The sequence below is a fragment of the Taudactylus pleione genome, unplaced genomic scaffold (assembly GCF_031769625.1).
Source record: "Taudactylus pleione unplaced genomic scaffold, aTauple2 ptg000662l, whole genome shotgun sequence".
Lineage (NCBI taxonomy): Eukaryota > Metazoa > Chordata > Amphibia > Anura > Myobatrachidae > Taudactylus > Taudactylus pleione.
Window position 1 is genome coordinate 376,962 of NW_028285064.1, and position 12,772 is coordinate 389,733.

The window sequence follows — 12,772 nt, forward strand, 5'->3', positions numbered from 1 at the left end:
CCGGTCCGGGGGTGGGAAAGTTCAGGCCTGTGTGTGGATAGGGCGATTGCCGGCCTGTAGGAGTGCTGGTGCAGCGTTCGGCCTCGAGTCTGTGCGGTACAGCTCAGCAGCTGCAGTAACTCTGTATCACTCATCTCCAGGGCCCTGAGTCCCCTGGCAGCTGCACTCCCGCCATGGCCAAATCCCCCCTACCGTCCGGAGCATCAGCCCCACTGCCCGGGAACAGCTCGGCGCTGGCCGCTGCTCTGAGAGGTCTGATAAACAATTCACAGTTCAGGTGAGCGGCTGTGTGACCTGAGGGGACAGTTCAGGTGAGCGGCTGTGTGGCCTGTAGGGGACAGTTCAGGTGAGCGGCTGTGTGACCTGAGGGGGCAGTTCAGGTGAGCGGCTGTGTGACCTGTAGGGGACAGTTCAGGTGAGCGGCTGTGTGACCTGGAGGGGACAGTTCAGGTGAGCGGCTGTGTGACCTGTAGGGGACAGTTCAGGTGAGCGGCTGTGTGGCCTGTAGGGGACAGTTCAGGTGAGCGGCTGTGTGACCTGAGGGGGCAGTTCAGGTGAGCGGCTGTGTGGCCTGTAGGGGACAGTTCAGGTGAGCGGCTGTGTGACCTGGAGGGGACAGTTCAGGTGAGCGGCTGTGTGGCCTGTAGGGGACAGTTCAGGTGAGCGGCTGTGTGACCTGAGGGGGCAGTTCAGGTGAGCGGCTGTGTGGCCTGTAGGGGACAGTTCAGGTGAGCGGCTGTGTGACCTGGAGGGGACAGTTCAGGTGAGCGGCTGTGTGGCCTGTAGGGGACAGTTCAGGTGAGCGGCTGTGTGACCTGAGGGGGCAGTTCAGGTGAGCGGCTGTGTGACCTGAGGGGGCAGTTCAGGTGAGCGGCTGTGTGGCCTGTAGGGGACAGTTCAGGTGAGCGGCTGTGTGACCTGAGGGGGCAGTTCAGGTGAGCGGCTGTGTGACCTGGAGGGGACAGTTCAGGTGAGCGGCTGTGTGACCTGAGGGGGACAGTTCAGGTGAGCGGCTGTGTGACCTGTAGGGGACAGTTCAGGTGAGTGGCTGTGTGGCCTGAGGGGGACAGTTCATGCGAACGGCTGTGTGGCCTAGAGGGGACAGTTCATGTGATTGGCTATGTGGACTGGGGATGTGGCATGGTTCAGATGAGCCGCTGTGTGGCCTGGGAGGGGCACAGTTCAGGTGATGGTTTTATGGCATGTGACACAGTTCAGTTGAGCAGCTATGTGAACTGAGGTAAAGAAATAGGAATAACATCAATTATACTGCAAACTTTATATAAAAAAAAATGATATTTTTCTATAGAACATAATTTTAAAATCCCTGCATCAACATTTGGAGTCCTTATACTTGTACAAAAAGACTGAGGTGTCTGTCATATGTCATATTGGGGCCCATTTATCATTCTATATTTGCAGCTATGTCCCCGAAAACAGCCGTTTTGGGGGGTTAACCGCAAATATTAAGTTTCCCCCAGATGTATGAAGGTGGGACCGCAGCAGTTATCTCTGATGCCTGCTGCGATCCCTCCATTCCCGATGGCAGCCGTAGGTTTCTATGGGGGATGCGATGCTGCCAAATTTACCAACATTCAAAGATGGCGTTAGCAGCAGGGTTGTCTTAACAGCAGTGTGGGCCCTGGGCAAAGCAATGCACCTTGGCCCCTACCAACCCATTCACGGGAAAATCAGACCTCCCACACATGCAGAGAGACTCTGGGCCTGATTCAGACCTGGTCGCTAAGCTGCGAACGCTCTCTAGGGGGTGATTATCGGACATCTATGCATGCGTATGCATCAAAGAACGCATGCGTGAACCAGTCACTGCGGCCGGGAGTCGTGTGCTCGTAGCACACAGACTGGACGCTACTTTGAGTGACAACACCATTTGTGGGTGGTGACAGGGGAAGGTGCTTGTGAACGGGGGAGTGGATGTGCGAATGTAGGCGTGTCTGAGCATCAAAACGGAGTTTAATGGGTATGCATAATTAGCAAAGTAGTGTCATTGAACACGTCACTTGGTTGTATTTTAGCCTGAACTTTTTGCAGTGCTTGCGGTGGGGTAGGGGTCTCGATCTTCCCGATTAATCACACACTTCCTGGAGATGAGGTGGGTGGCTTTATACTCCTGCGTACGCTCACTGCCATCGCCCTCTAAGACATAGTCCTTAAGCCAGACAGTGCGATTGCGGGATTTGCATACCCGGCCCCTTTTGGCAGCAACCGGGTCTGAATCAGGCCCTTTGACTGACTGGTCTGAAGCCGGTGGATGAAGTGATACTGGGACTGAGGTGAGTACTCGTCATGGGGGGGGATGTGGTGGGGGAGGGCAAATTGGAATACAGTGCATCGGAGGCCATCTTATAAAAATATCACAAATTTACCAACTGGCCATGGGTGCAGGGGGGCGGATCGGTGGGCCCCTACAAGCTTCGGGTCCTTGGGCAACTGCCCAACAAGCCCAATGGAAGAGATGGCCCTGGTTAGCAGCTGTAGCCGATGGGCTACACTATGCGGAATTAGTCGGCAGGAGGTTCCTCCGGAACCCTCCCCGGCAATGACGGCCGCTCATGTGCAGTCAGCAAGACTTCGCATGCGCAGAAGCCCTTGCAGCTTTCCGTGCACATCGCAGTGACGGGCCGAATGATGGTCAAATCTGTGTGTCCCGCATTGTCCTGGAAGATGCCACATACATGATTTTCTGGCATTAGGAGCTGACGTGTATTACACTGTTTCTTCTGTGCACCAAGGCATCTTTGTACTTCATGTGTCCCTATTAAATGGCTATAAGTTGTAGCGGAAGTTTCAAGCCATTTTATTGTCCTGGGACATTGTATTAGGACTCTAGGGCCCATTTATCATTAAATACTTGCAGCATATTCCCTTTAAAACACCCATTTCGGGGGGGTACCATGCAAATATTCATTATCCCCTGAATGTATTGTGGAGGGATCACAGCAAATATTTCTGATATCTGCTGCTGGCCCTCCATTTCTACCAGCTGCTGCAAACCCCATAGGTTTCTATAGGGAATGAGATGCTTTCAGATTTACTAAGTTCCGGTGTGCTTCGCATTCCAGAACTTGGGGCCTGATTCAGAGCGGACGCTCTGACCAGAGCGCTCGCTCTGAATCAGGGCCCTCCTACATGAAAATGGAGCGTCCTCCTGGACGCTAGCATAGCTGTGGGTGACCACCCACAGCTTATGCGAGCGTCCATGATGATGGTCACGATGGTCAAGACCATCGCGACCATCGGGCTTGCGACGGAGACCCTGCGGTAGGGTCTCGCTGCCGCAAGCCCTGGAGTGATTTTGGCTCTATCAGAGCCAAAATCACTCCCACTGACATCACTACTGATGTCAGTGGGGCCGGCTTCAGACGGTAGGCGTTCCTATGGGAACGCCTCCGTCTGGCAGCTACGCCCCCGGCATGCCCACCAAAGGGGGCGTGCTGTCAATCACGCTCCCTCCGTCGTGCGCATGCGCAGTGGGGTAACATCGACCCGCTTGTGAGCGTCCTGCGCTCGCGAGCGGGTCTGAATGACCCCCTTGGTCCCCACAATTTACGTCATCTGAATATGGCGTAAGCTGCTGTAGCCTACACATCGCATTACTGTTATTATCATTTTTATAGCGCCAAGAGTGTCCTTACAAAGTACTTAAACAAATAAGTGTACAAGAAACCAGTGATTTACATTAGAAAAAAATGCAAGACAAGGACATGGTTTTTACACATTGCTGCATAAGCAATCATAACATTCAAAATAAGCAGTTGGGCATAAGTAACAAAGTGTTACGCACCTTGTGGGGAGTAAAGGTGCATTCAGACGTAACGATTTTGTTACCAACGATTTTCTGTCAGATTATCTGTCAGATTTTTTAAAGTGTAATGAACGATTTTTTGAACTACAAACTATTTTTGGAATTTCGCTTAATGAAAATCATTCAATTGCTCAGTCAGAATGAACTACAAACAGGAACGCGCTTGAACGATAATCGTTCATCGTTATAACTCAGAAACTGAACGATTTTTTCAACGATTGAATGATAACGACATCGTTATAGTTGAATCGTTAAAAAAATTGTTACGTGTGTATGCACCTAAAGGAGTAGATGAAATGAGAAGCACATGAGGGAAGAGGGCCCTGCTCGTGAGTGCTTACATTCTAAAGGGGAGGGGCAGACAAACAGGCGTGACACAGACTGGGTAGACAGGGAGGAAGGAGCAAGTAGCAGCAGGTTAGGATGAGAACTGGAAGGCTTTGATGAAGTAGTGGGTCTTGAGAACCCGTTTGAAGATTTGTAGAGGTGGAGAGTCTGATGGGCAGGGAGAGAGGCCCTGATTCAGAGCCGGACACTCTGACAGAGCGCTCGCTCTGAATCAGGGCCGTCCCTGCTCCTTTTTGGAGCGGCCTCCTGGCCGCTCGCATAGCCTTACCACCGCAAAGGAGGACGTCTTGAAAATTCAAGAGGTCGTCCCCTCATTCAGACCGACCGCACGCTCTGTGCGACCGGCTCTGAATGAGGTCCTGAATGTGTGGTTTGAAGGAGAGGGAGGAGTCCAGGATCACTACAAGACTGCGCATTTTGGGGCTAGAGGAGATTGTTGTGCCATCAATCTCCTCTAGAACACTCCTTTTTGATAATGAAAATGTGGGAAGTAAGGTTATGCGGGAGGGTGGGAAGACAATCAGCTCAGTCCTAGATGTGTTAAGTTTAAGAAAGCGTCGGGATATCCAGGAAATTATAGCAGAGAGGTAGTTATACGAGTGAGGAGAGAGGTCAGGGGAGGAAAGTTAGATCTGTGTATCATCCGCATAGAGATGATATTGGAGGTCAAAGATCTATAGAGTTCACCTAAAGTGGACGTATAGAAGGATAATAGGAGAGGTCCAAGAACAGAACCTTGTGGACCACCTACAGTTAGTGGAAGTGGGGGGTGGGATGCGTAATGAGAGGAGACAGAGAAGGAACGTCCAGAGAGGTAGGAGGACAGCCAGGAGAGGGCAGTATCACGTAGACGGGAGTGAAGGATTTGCAGGAGGAGAGGGTGGTCCACAGTGTCAAAAGCAGCAGAGAGATCAAGGAGAATGAGCAGAGAGTAGTGGCCCTTGGATTTGGCAGCAAGGAGGTCATTGCTGACTTTCTTGAGGGCAGTTTCAGTGGAGTGGAGAGAACGGAGGCCATACTGAAATGGGTCAAGGTGTGAGTGGGAGGAAAGAAAGGCGGTAAAGCGATTGTAAACAATATGCTGAAGGAGTTTGGTTGCAAAAGGGAAGAGAAAGCTGTGTCTGGAGTTGGAGACAGTGTAAGGATCATGGGTAGGCTTTTTAAGAATAGGGGAGACAAAAGCATGTTTGAATGCACAAGGGACAGTGCCAGATAAAAGGGAGAGATTGAGGAGGTGGGCAAGATGGGAACAGGCAGAGGGAAAGAGGTAGCGGAGGAGACAGGAGGGTCGTGATTTTCTCTCCAGATACAGGGGAGAAGGATGTCAGAGTTGGTAAGATAGATGTGGAGGGGAGATTCCGGGAAAGGAATGAGTGGAGTGCTGAGGGTCTGGTGGGATATGATGTCCTGTTGGTCTGGTGGGATATGATGTCCTGACATATGTAGTCAATTTTACATGTAAAGTAGGTGGCAAAGTCAAGGGCAGAGAGCATAGAGGGGAGACAAGGAGGAGGTGGGCAGAGGAAGGAGTTGAAAGTGGCGTAGACATGCTGGGGGATTTAAGGACTCTAAGGAGATGAGGTTCCTTAAATATGATTGTTTGGAGAGGGAAAGGGCAGCTCTGTATGATGAGAGCATAAATTTTAAATGGAGGAAGTCTGCCTTAGATCATGATTTCCTCCACTGTCGCTTGGCGGTTCGTGAACAGTTTTGCAGGTATGTAGTGCATTTGGAATGCCAGGGTTGAGGTGTGGATCTGCGAGGGTGAGTACTGATAGCCGGACAACAGAGTCAAGAGCAGAAGTAAGGGAGGCATTATATAGGGAAGTGGCTTGTTCAGGGCAGGAAAGAGAGGATGGGGAGAGAAGTGAGTCAAGCAGGGAGGAGAAATAAACTGTTGATAGCCTCAATGTTACGCTTAGTGATGGTGGCCTTAGGAGGCAGAGGAGGGGAAGTAAAGAGGGATAAATTAAGATAGAATGGGAGCGTGATGAGGTTCATTGGAAGAGACCAAATGAAGGTGTGAGGGTAAGGAGTTTAGAGGCAGAGGATTCTGTGGGGATACCAATTGGAATATTGAAGTCACCTAGGATAATGGATGGTAGATCTGAAGAGAGAAAGTGAGGGAGCCAGAAAGCGTTGTCAAGGAATTTGGAGGGAGGGCCAGAGGGACGGTAAATGACAGCTACTCGTAGGTGTACTGGTTGGAAAAGGCGTATAACATGAACCTCAAATGTGGAGAATGTAAGGGATGGCTCTCAGGGTTTGAGTTGGTAGGATTAACTGGGGGGATAGAAGGACCCCAACACCACCCCCATGGCGACTCCTAGGGGTGTGTGAGAGAGGGTTAGGCCCCAGAGGAAAGAGCTGCAGGAGAAGTTTTGTCAGAGGGCAAAATCCAGGTTTCAGTAATGGCTAGGAGATACAGGGAGTTGGAAGGTCACGGGTATGGGTAGGGTCCAGTTTATTACAGGCCTGTCTGGCATTCCAGAGGGCACAGGATAGAGGGACAGAGTTTGTGGGAGAGATGTGAATGAGATTATCAGGGTTGCCGTAGCGTGGAGGTGAGATTAATCTGGGGGACCGAGATGAATAGAGTGTAGCGATGGTGCAGGTCTGAAACCCTCCCCCGGCAATGGCCGCCACGCATGTGTGGTCTGTAGAGCAGGAGTCCCAGCACAGGAGTGAAGAGACTGTTGTCGCGGTCACTTCACTCCCAGCACATCGCAGGGATGGGCTCTTTTCGGACCCCCCCCCTGTCCCTGCAGGAGCAATTTGTTACATTTGGGCGCTATGATCACATATCACTAATATATAATTAATAAAATATAAAGCTAATATCATGCCCAGATCGCATTGCAAATGTTAAATTCAGTCCAGACTACTTATTACAGAGAGTAAATGGAAAATGACGACAGTTTTAAAATTATTGACGTTACATGTGGATGATAAAAATAAAAACCTTTTCCAGTGGGCCAACTAGACACAGGTGCTATCCAAAAACCTGTTCCTGTCAGTGTGGGTAGGAGTTCATTCTGATGGTCCCACAAACTCTTCCTCTTCCCTGCCCTATCTTATTTGCATTCATGACAGTCTTTGTGGTATGAGTTCTGTGAAGTTTACAGCCGGCTTCACATCATAAGATTTGCATTGCAGAGGGAAATGGATCAGGCCAATACTTCTCATCCATCTGTGAAAGGGCACTACGTCATCAGTCCTCTGCAATTAGCAGCGTTCAGCCATGGAGATCGAAGGGTCACACAGCTGTTCTATAAGGAGAGGGACAATTTATTCTTGTTTTACCCAACCAGAGTGCAGGCGGGAGGGGGGTTGTGGTCACCTATCTCCAAGGGAGTCTCAAAGCAGCGGTTTCTTTTTCTACATTGAAGGCATATGTGTCGGTGTGCGTTCGGCATCCCGGGAGTCTGGATGCCGATGCTTACATTACTGGCGCCAGAATACCGACGCCGGTCAGAATCCCGGCGCCGGCATCTTGACCGCAGGGATGATGAAGGTACGTAACGGGGTTGGGGAGGGTTAGGGTAGGGAGAGGGGGAGGGTTAGCATACAGACCAACAAGTGTCGGTTGGTTAACCCTGTCGGGATCACGGCGCCGGAATCTGACCGGCCGGAATAGCGAGCGCCGACATCCCATGCCCAACCCATTTTTTAGAGGTCAGCGTGACTAAACTAATGTCCGCACAGGTGCTGTAATCCTGGCACATTTCATCTCAACATGGTCAGTGAGAGATCGGTGAGCAAAACACCAGTGACTGGAGCTGGGGAACTGAGCGGCTCTGCGCACTACCCTAACCTTGCACTGTGGGAAGAGAAACCATCTCTCAGCTGGATTAGGTAATATGAAGGTCAAATAGCTCAGCCTGGGAATATATGTCGGTATTTTACTGATAACTATGTGTCATATGTCTGTTTTACTGAAGCAGAAAACTCAGGCACCTGTATATGATGCTGTTTTGTCAGTCCATAAAGGCTTTTACAGGTGAATATTTAGTCACAAAATAACACAGCATAACAACCACTTTGAATGTTGTGCAGGTCTTGGGATCCTGGTACCTCCGGTCTCTGCTGCACGGACGAGCAGCAGCGGGTCATCCCCAAACCCTGGAGAATTGTGTATGCTGTCTTTATATTCTGACTCAAGTCACATCTATCACTGTCTGCGTAGTCTGTAAAGCCGCCAGGGCATAGAGATCAGTCTATGCTGCGCTATTTCTCCATTTTTTTGGCCTAAAGGATACCGTTTGGCCACTTTTGGGTGCATAATCCATAGTATAAATTAATGCATATCCAGCAAGTGTTTAAGTCTTAGTACATACAGTACTACTAGAAAACTTGTGAACCCTTTAGATTTTTCTGAATTTTGGCATAAATGTGTCCAAATCTAAGTCACAAAAATAGAGAATTCAATGGGGTTATTCCTATCGACTGCAAGTTCCCTCGCGGCACAAGGGTTCCTCCAGACTCTCGGATCTTTGTTCGCAGTCCCACCTCCACTAGTTCTCTTTAGAAGGTCTGATAAATCTCCCTTAAAGTGTGTGAAAGTTTAAACAGCAAGTTAGAGCTAAATTTATATGTGAAGCTGAAAAATATACATGAAATAACTAGAGTTTATACTTATCCTATAACTTTTTTCTACAGTTAATGTATGAACTCTGCTGTCAGTTGATCATTAACATCTCGGGTGGAGACCAACAGCCATTCTGGCCTTTTTATCGTCCATCTGAGTGCAAGGAGTGAAATTCTGCTGCTGTTTGTTAAAATGTTGCTGCTGAGACCACAAGAAGTTGTCAGGTGAATAGGGCTGAAACTTAGAACAAAGCGTGGGCGTTCAGAGAAACACCAGAAAGTGACTGTTTGTGCAACTCTCCGTGACATGACGCAGTTCTTGTGTCAATGTTTGTCACGGCTGCAGTGTGCTCTAAAAATAATTTGGTTCCATATGTGACTTTGTGTGTGTAAGTGCCTATAGAGACAGACAGACATCCTATGCTGGGTAACAGCGAAAAAAAAACAAAGCTTGCAGCCATCTTTTAGAGGCCTTGTTTTTTTATTGTGTTCATTCTAGCACCCTGCAGATAATCAGTAAGGAGGGCATAGTTTAGTTTTGAAGGGCAAAATTTTATACGTGACGCATCGCTACAGTAGATATAGTGATACCACTAAAATGTTGCCCTTTAAAATTAAAATATGCCCTCCTTACTGATTACATGCAGGGTGCTAGAATGAACACTACTGCTGATGTACTTACATACTTGTCTACCCTCCCGATTTGGTCGGGAGCCTCCCGAAAATCGGGTGCCACTCCCGACCTCTCGGGAAGGAAGGCAATCCTCCCGGCTGCCACCCACCCCTCCTATCCCCCCCGCAATTACCTCTGAATCCCCCGCAGCGTGGGGGGGGGGGGGGTGTGATGACGCGATTCACGCTGGATCGCGTCATTTTGGCCCTGCCCCCTGCTGCACAATGCCTGTAATATCGGCATTGTATAGCGGGGGCTATGACGCAATCTCGTGGCTCAGCCCCCGCTTCACTCACAAATACTCACAGCCTGGCCGGCCCCGCCTACATGAGCTGACCACGCCCCCCTGTCATGCCGATCTGACTGCTCCTTCCCGGAAGGGGCAGCCAGAAAGTCGGCTAGCCTGTGTACTTACCTTCTGGCCGCTAGTTATTGTTGTTATTATTATTTATACAGGGCCACCAGTTTTATGCAGTGATGCATAGAGAATATTTGTCATTTATATCTTTATGGTCAGATTAGGAGCCACAAGAACCTGGAGCTGACAAGGGCCAATTGTGGGGAGTGGTGGGGGCGTGACTGGTGCTGTGTGGGCGTGACTGGTGCTGTGTGGGCATGGCCAGTTCCATAGACTATATAGCTAGATCTTTTCTCCATCTGTCACACATGGTGAGACAGGGAGATTAACTGGCATAAACAGGAATGGGAGAGCGTTGCAAAGACATGAGAGACTGGCAAAATAAAGGGAGCATAAAAGAGGCTGGCACAGACAGAAGGGCAGAGACTAGTGTAGACAGAGAAGAGCTGCACAGACAGGACAGGGAGACTTCTAGGAAGATGTGTCCTTCTTTGTGCTATCAGTCCCTCTGTGGTCCAATGGCTCAGGCGCTGCAGTCCAATAGAGGAGGGGTCAGGTGGCTTGCAGCCAAATCTCTGGCACTCACTGACTGAGTGTGCAGGACTATGATACTGGTGGTGACCTTGGCAAAGCCAGAAATTCAATTTTAAGCTAACAAAAAAAGGTGACCAAGCAGGCTAACAGAAGTACAGGCGCCTCTGAACCATAGCACCCCCTGGTGTGCTTACCATGCGCCATGGATGCGACCTAGTTGATGATGGTGAGTATGCATGCTGACGAATGGGTGTTGTGTATTGGAATTCTTTGATGGGAGATAGTGGGTGCTGTAGCCTAGTTGATGGGTAACAGTAGGTGCTGTGTCCTGGCTGATGATGGATAAGAGTGTACCATATGCTGGGTGCCATGACCTGCCTGTTGGTGACAGTGGGTGCTTCTTCCTTGATGCTGGATGTGTCCTTGACATGAATGGCACTAATTGTGATGCAGATCAGGCTGTTGTATAAGTGATCCTTACTGTGTTATAGATTTGGGACTCTCTGCCAATAAAATGTCCTTTATAGTCAGACGGAAGTTGGGTGTTCACATTTCAGCCGGGTGCTGTGTCAATTATTAGCTATATGGCCAGAAAATGCAGAGGAGTGCTGACAGGTGGCACTAAGCGGGTGCTGCGTCCTCAACTTGAGAATGACATTCACCAAGTGCTATTTAGTAGAAAGAGATGGACACGTGGCGGTGCAGGGCTTCGGGTTGTATATGATGTCACTGCCCAGCCCACATGTCTCTGACATACCAGGTGCAGGACGGACTTCCCAGGCTGAGCTATTTAACCTTCATTATTACCTAATCCGGCTGACAGACAGTTTCTCTTCCCACAATGCAAGGTTGGGATAGTGTGCAATGCCGCTCAGATCTCCAACTCTAGTCACTTTGTTTTACTCACTGAATCCTGACTTACCATATTGAGATGAAATGTGCCAGGATTACGGCGCCTGCGCGGACATTAGTACAGTCACGCTGTCCCCTGCATGGACATTAGTACAGTCACGCTGTCCCCTGCATGGACATTAGTACAGTCACGCTGTCCCCTGCATGGACATTAGTACAGTCACGCTGTCCTCTAGAAAATAAATGTAATCTTAAAAAAAAAACAGGTGAAAGAGCGAGTGGTCAGATGAGCGAGTGCCTTCAAAACATGGCCCCCCTGCCATGCTTCTCATGGTCTGCAGGCCCTGTAACTGATGGGCCTGTATCTGTATGCCGGCCTGGGGCTGTAGTCCCATTAGCCCCATTATTAATCTGGCCCTGCGTATCAGTCCCTGCCCTATTCACTAACATACAAGCTCACATACAATTTGTGCAAGGGCCAATATTCAGGCACCGGGGAGGGAAGGTCAGGATAGGGAGAGGAGGAGGGTTAGAATACCGACCAACAGGTGTCTGTAAGATTCCTAACCCTGTCGGGATGCCGGCGTCGGGATTCTTACCGCCGGCATCCCGTACCCAACCCCTTTGAAGGCATTAGTTTGGATCTGTACAGGCAGAAAGCAGTTGTCAAATTGGTATGAACATTTTTCCGGTTGATTCTAAAACTTCCTGGCGACCGTCGTCATTAGCCAGTGACCTTTCTCCAAGATAAGAGTTCATGGTAGTCTGAAAAGTCTTGATGCCTCAGATCCACTACTGTAATTCTTACATTTACTTCAATGGATTAAAAAAAAAAAAGTTTTGTTTTGTTTGTTTTAAGAAAATGCCACGTACCAGAGTTCTCACGGTGGATTGCTTTATTTTCCAAATTTCTGGACAAAACCTGTATTCTGTGTAAAAAGGGTGTGTGCTGCACTCCGTTCACTGAATAAAGAGCTACAGGAGATTGTAACATATTTTCCAATAGACATAGGGATTGGTGATCCTTAGTGCATTCTCAGTAGGGCTCCATGTAAGGTATGCTATGACGTAAGCAGAGTACGATAGAGTACTCTCACATGTTACCCAAACCTGTATAAAGCCCTATGTTATCTGTAATATCTGAGAGGGGTTGGGTACGGGATCCTGGCGGTCAGAATACCGATAGTGGCGTCCCGACAGTCAGAATCCTGACTAGGTAAGTTTGCTAACCCCTAACCCTCCCCTCTCACAGCCTAGCCCTAACCAGCCCCCCCTGCAGCCTAACCCTAACCCCCCTTTCCAAAGCCTAACCCTTCATCTAGTGCTTACCCTAACCCCTAAAGCTAACCCCCTTCCTAACCCTAATACTTATCATTGGCATGCCAGCGGTCGGGATTCTGGCGCCGGGATTCCGACTGCTGTCAGGATTCTGGCGCCAGAATTCTGACCGCCGGGACGGTAACTACATGCCTCTGAGAGCATGACCGGGCATTCCCTATTCCAGAAAAACATACAGAATACTTTCCACTGGCGCTGTCATAAAAGTCATTCAATTCCTTGGAATAATGATCTCCTGTATCCTCTTCCAGTCTTT

At 49.4% G+C, this 12,772-nt stretch overlaps 1 protein-coding gene across 2 annotated transcripts in view; it reads left to right on the forward strand.

Moving 5' to 3' along the window:
• Positions 1-12,772, forward strand: part of BTBD19 (BTB domain containing 19) — a 57,140-nt gene continuing 44,368 nt past the window's right edge. For both annotated transcript variants that reach the window (XM_088455656.1, XM_088455658.1), the window contains exon 1: positions 1-277. In XM_088455656.1, the coding sequence (XP_088311782.1) occupies positions 174-277 (104 nt within the window). In that variant the 5' untranslated portion in view covers positions 1-173. The remainder of the gene's footprint in view (positions 278-12,772) is intronic.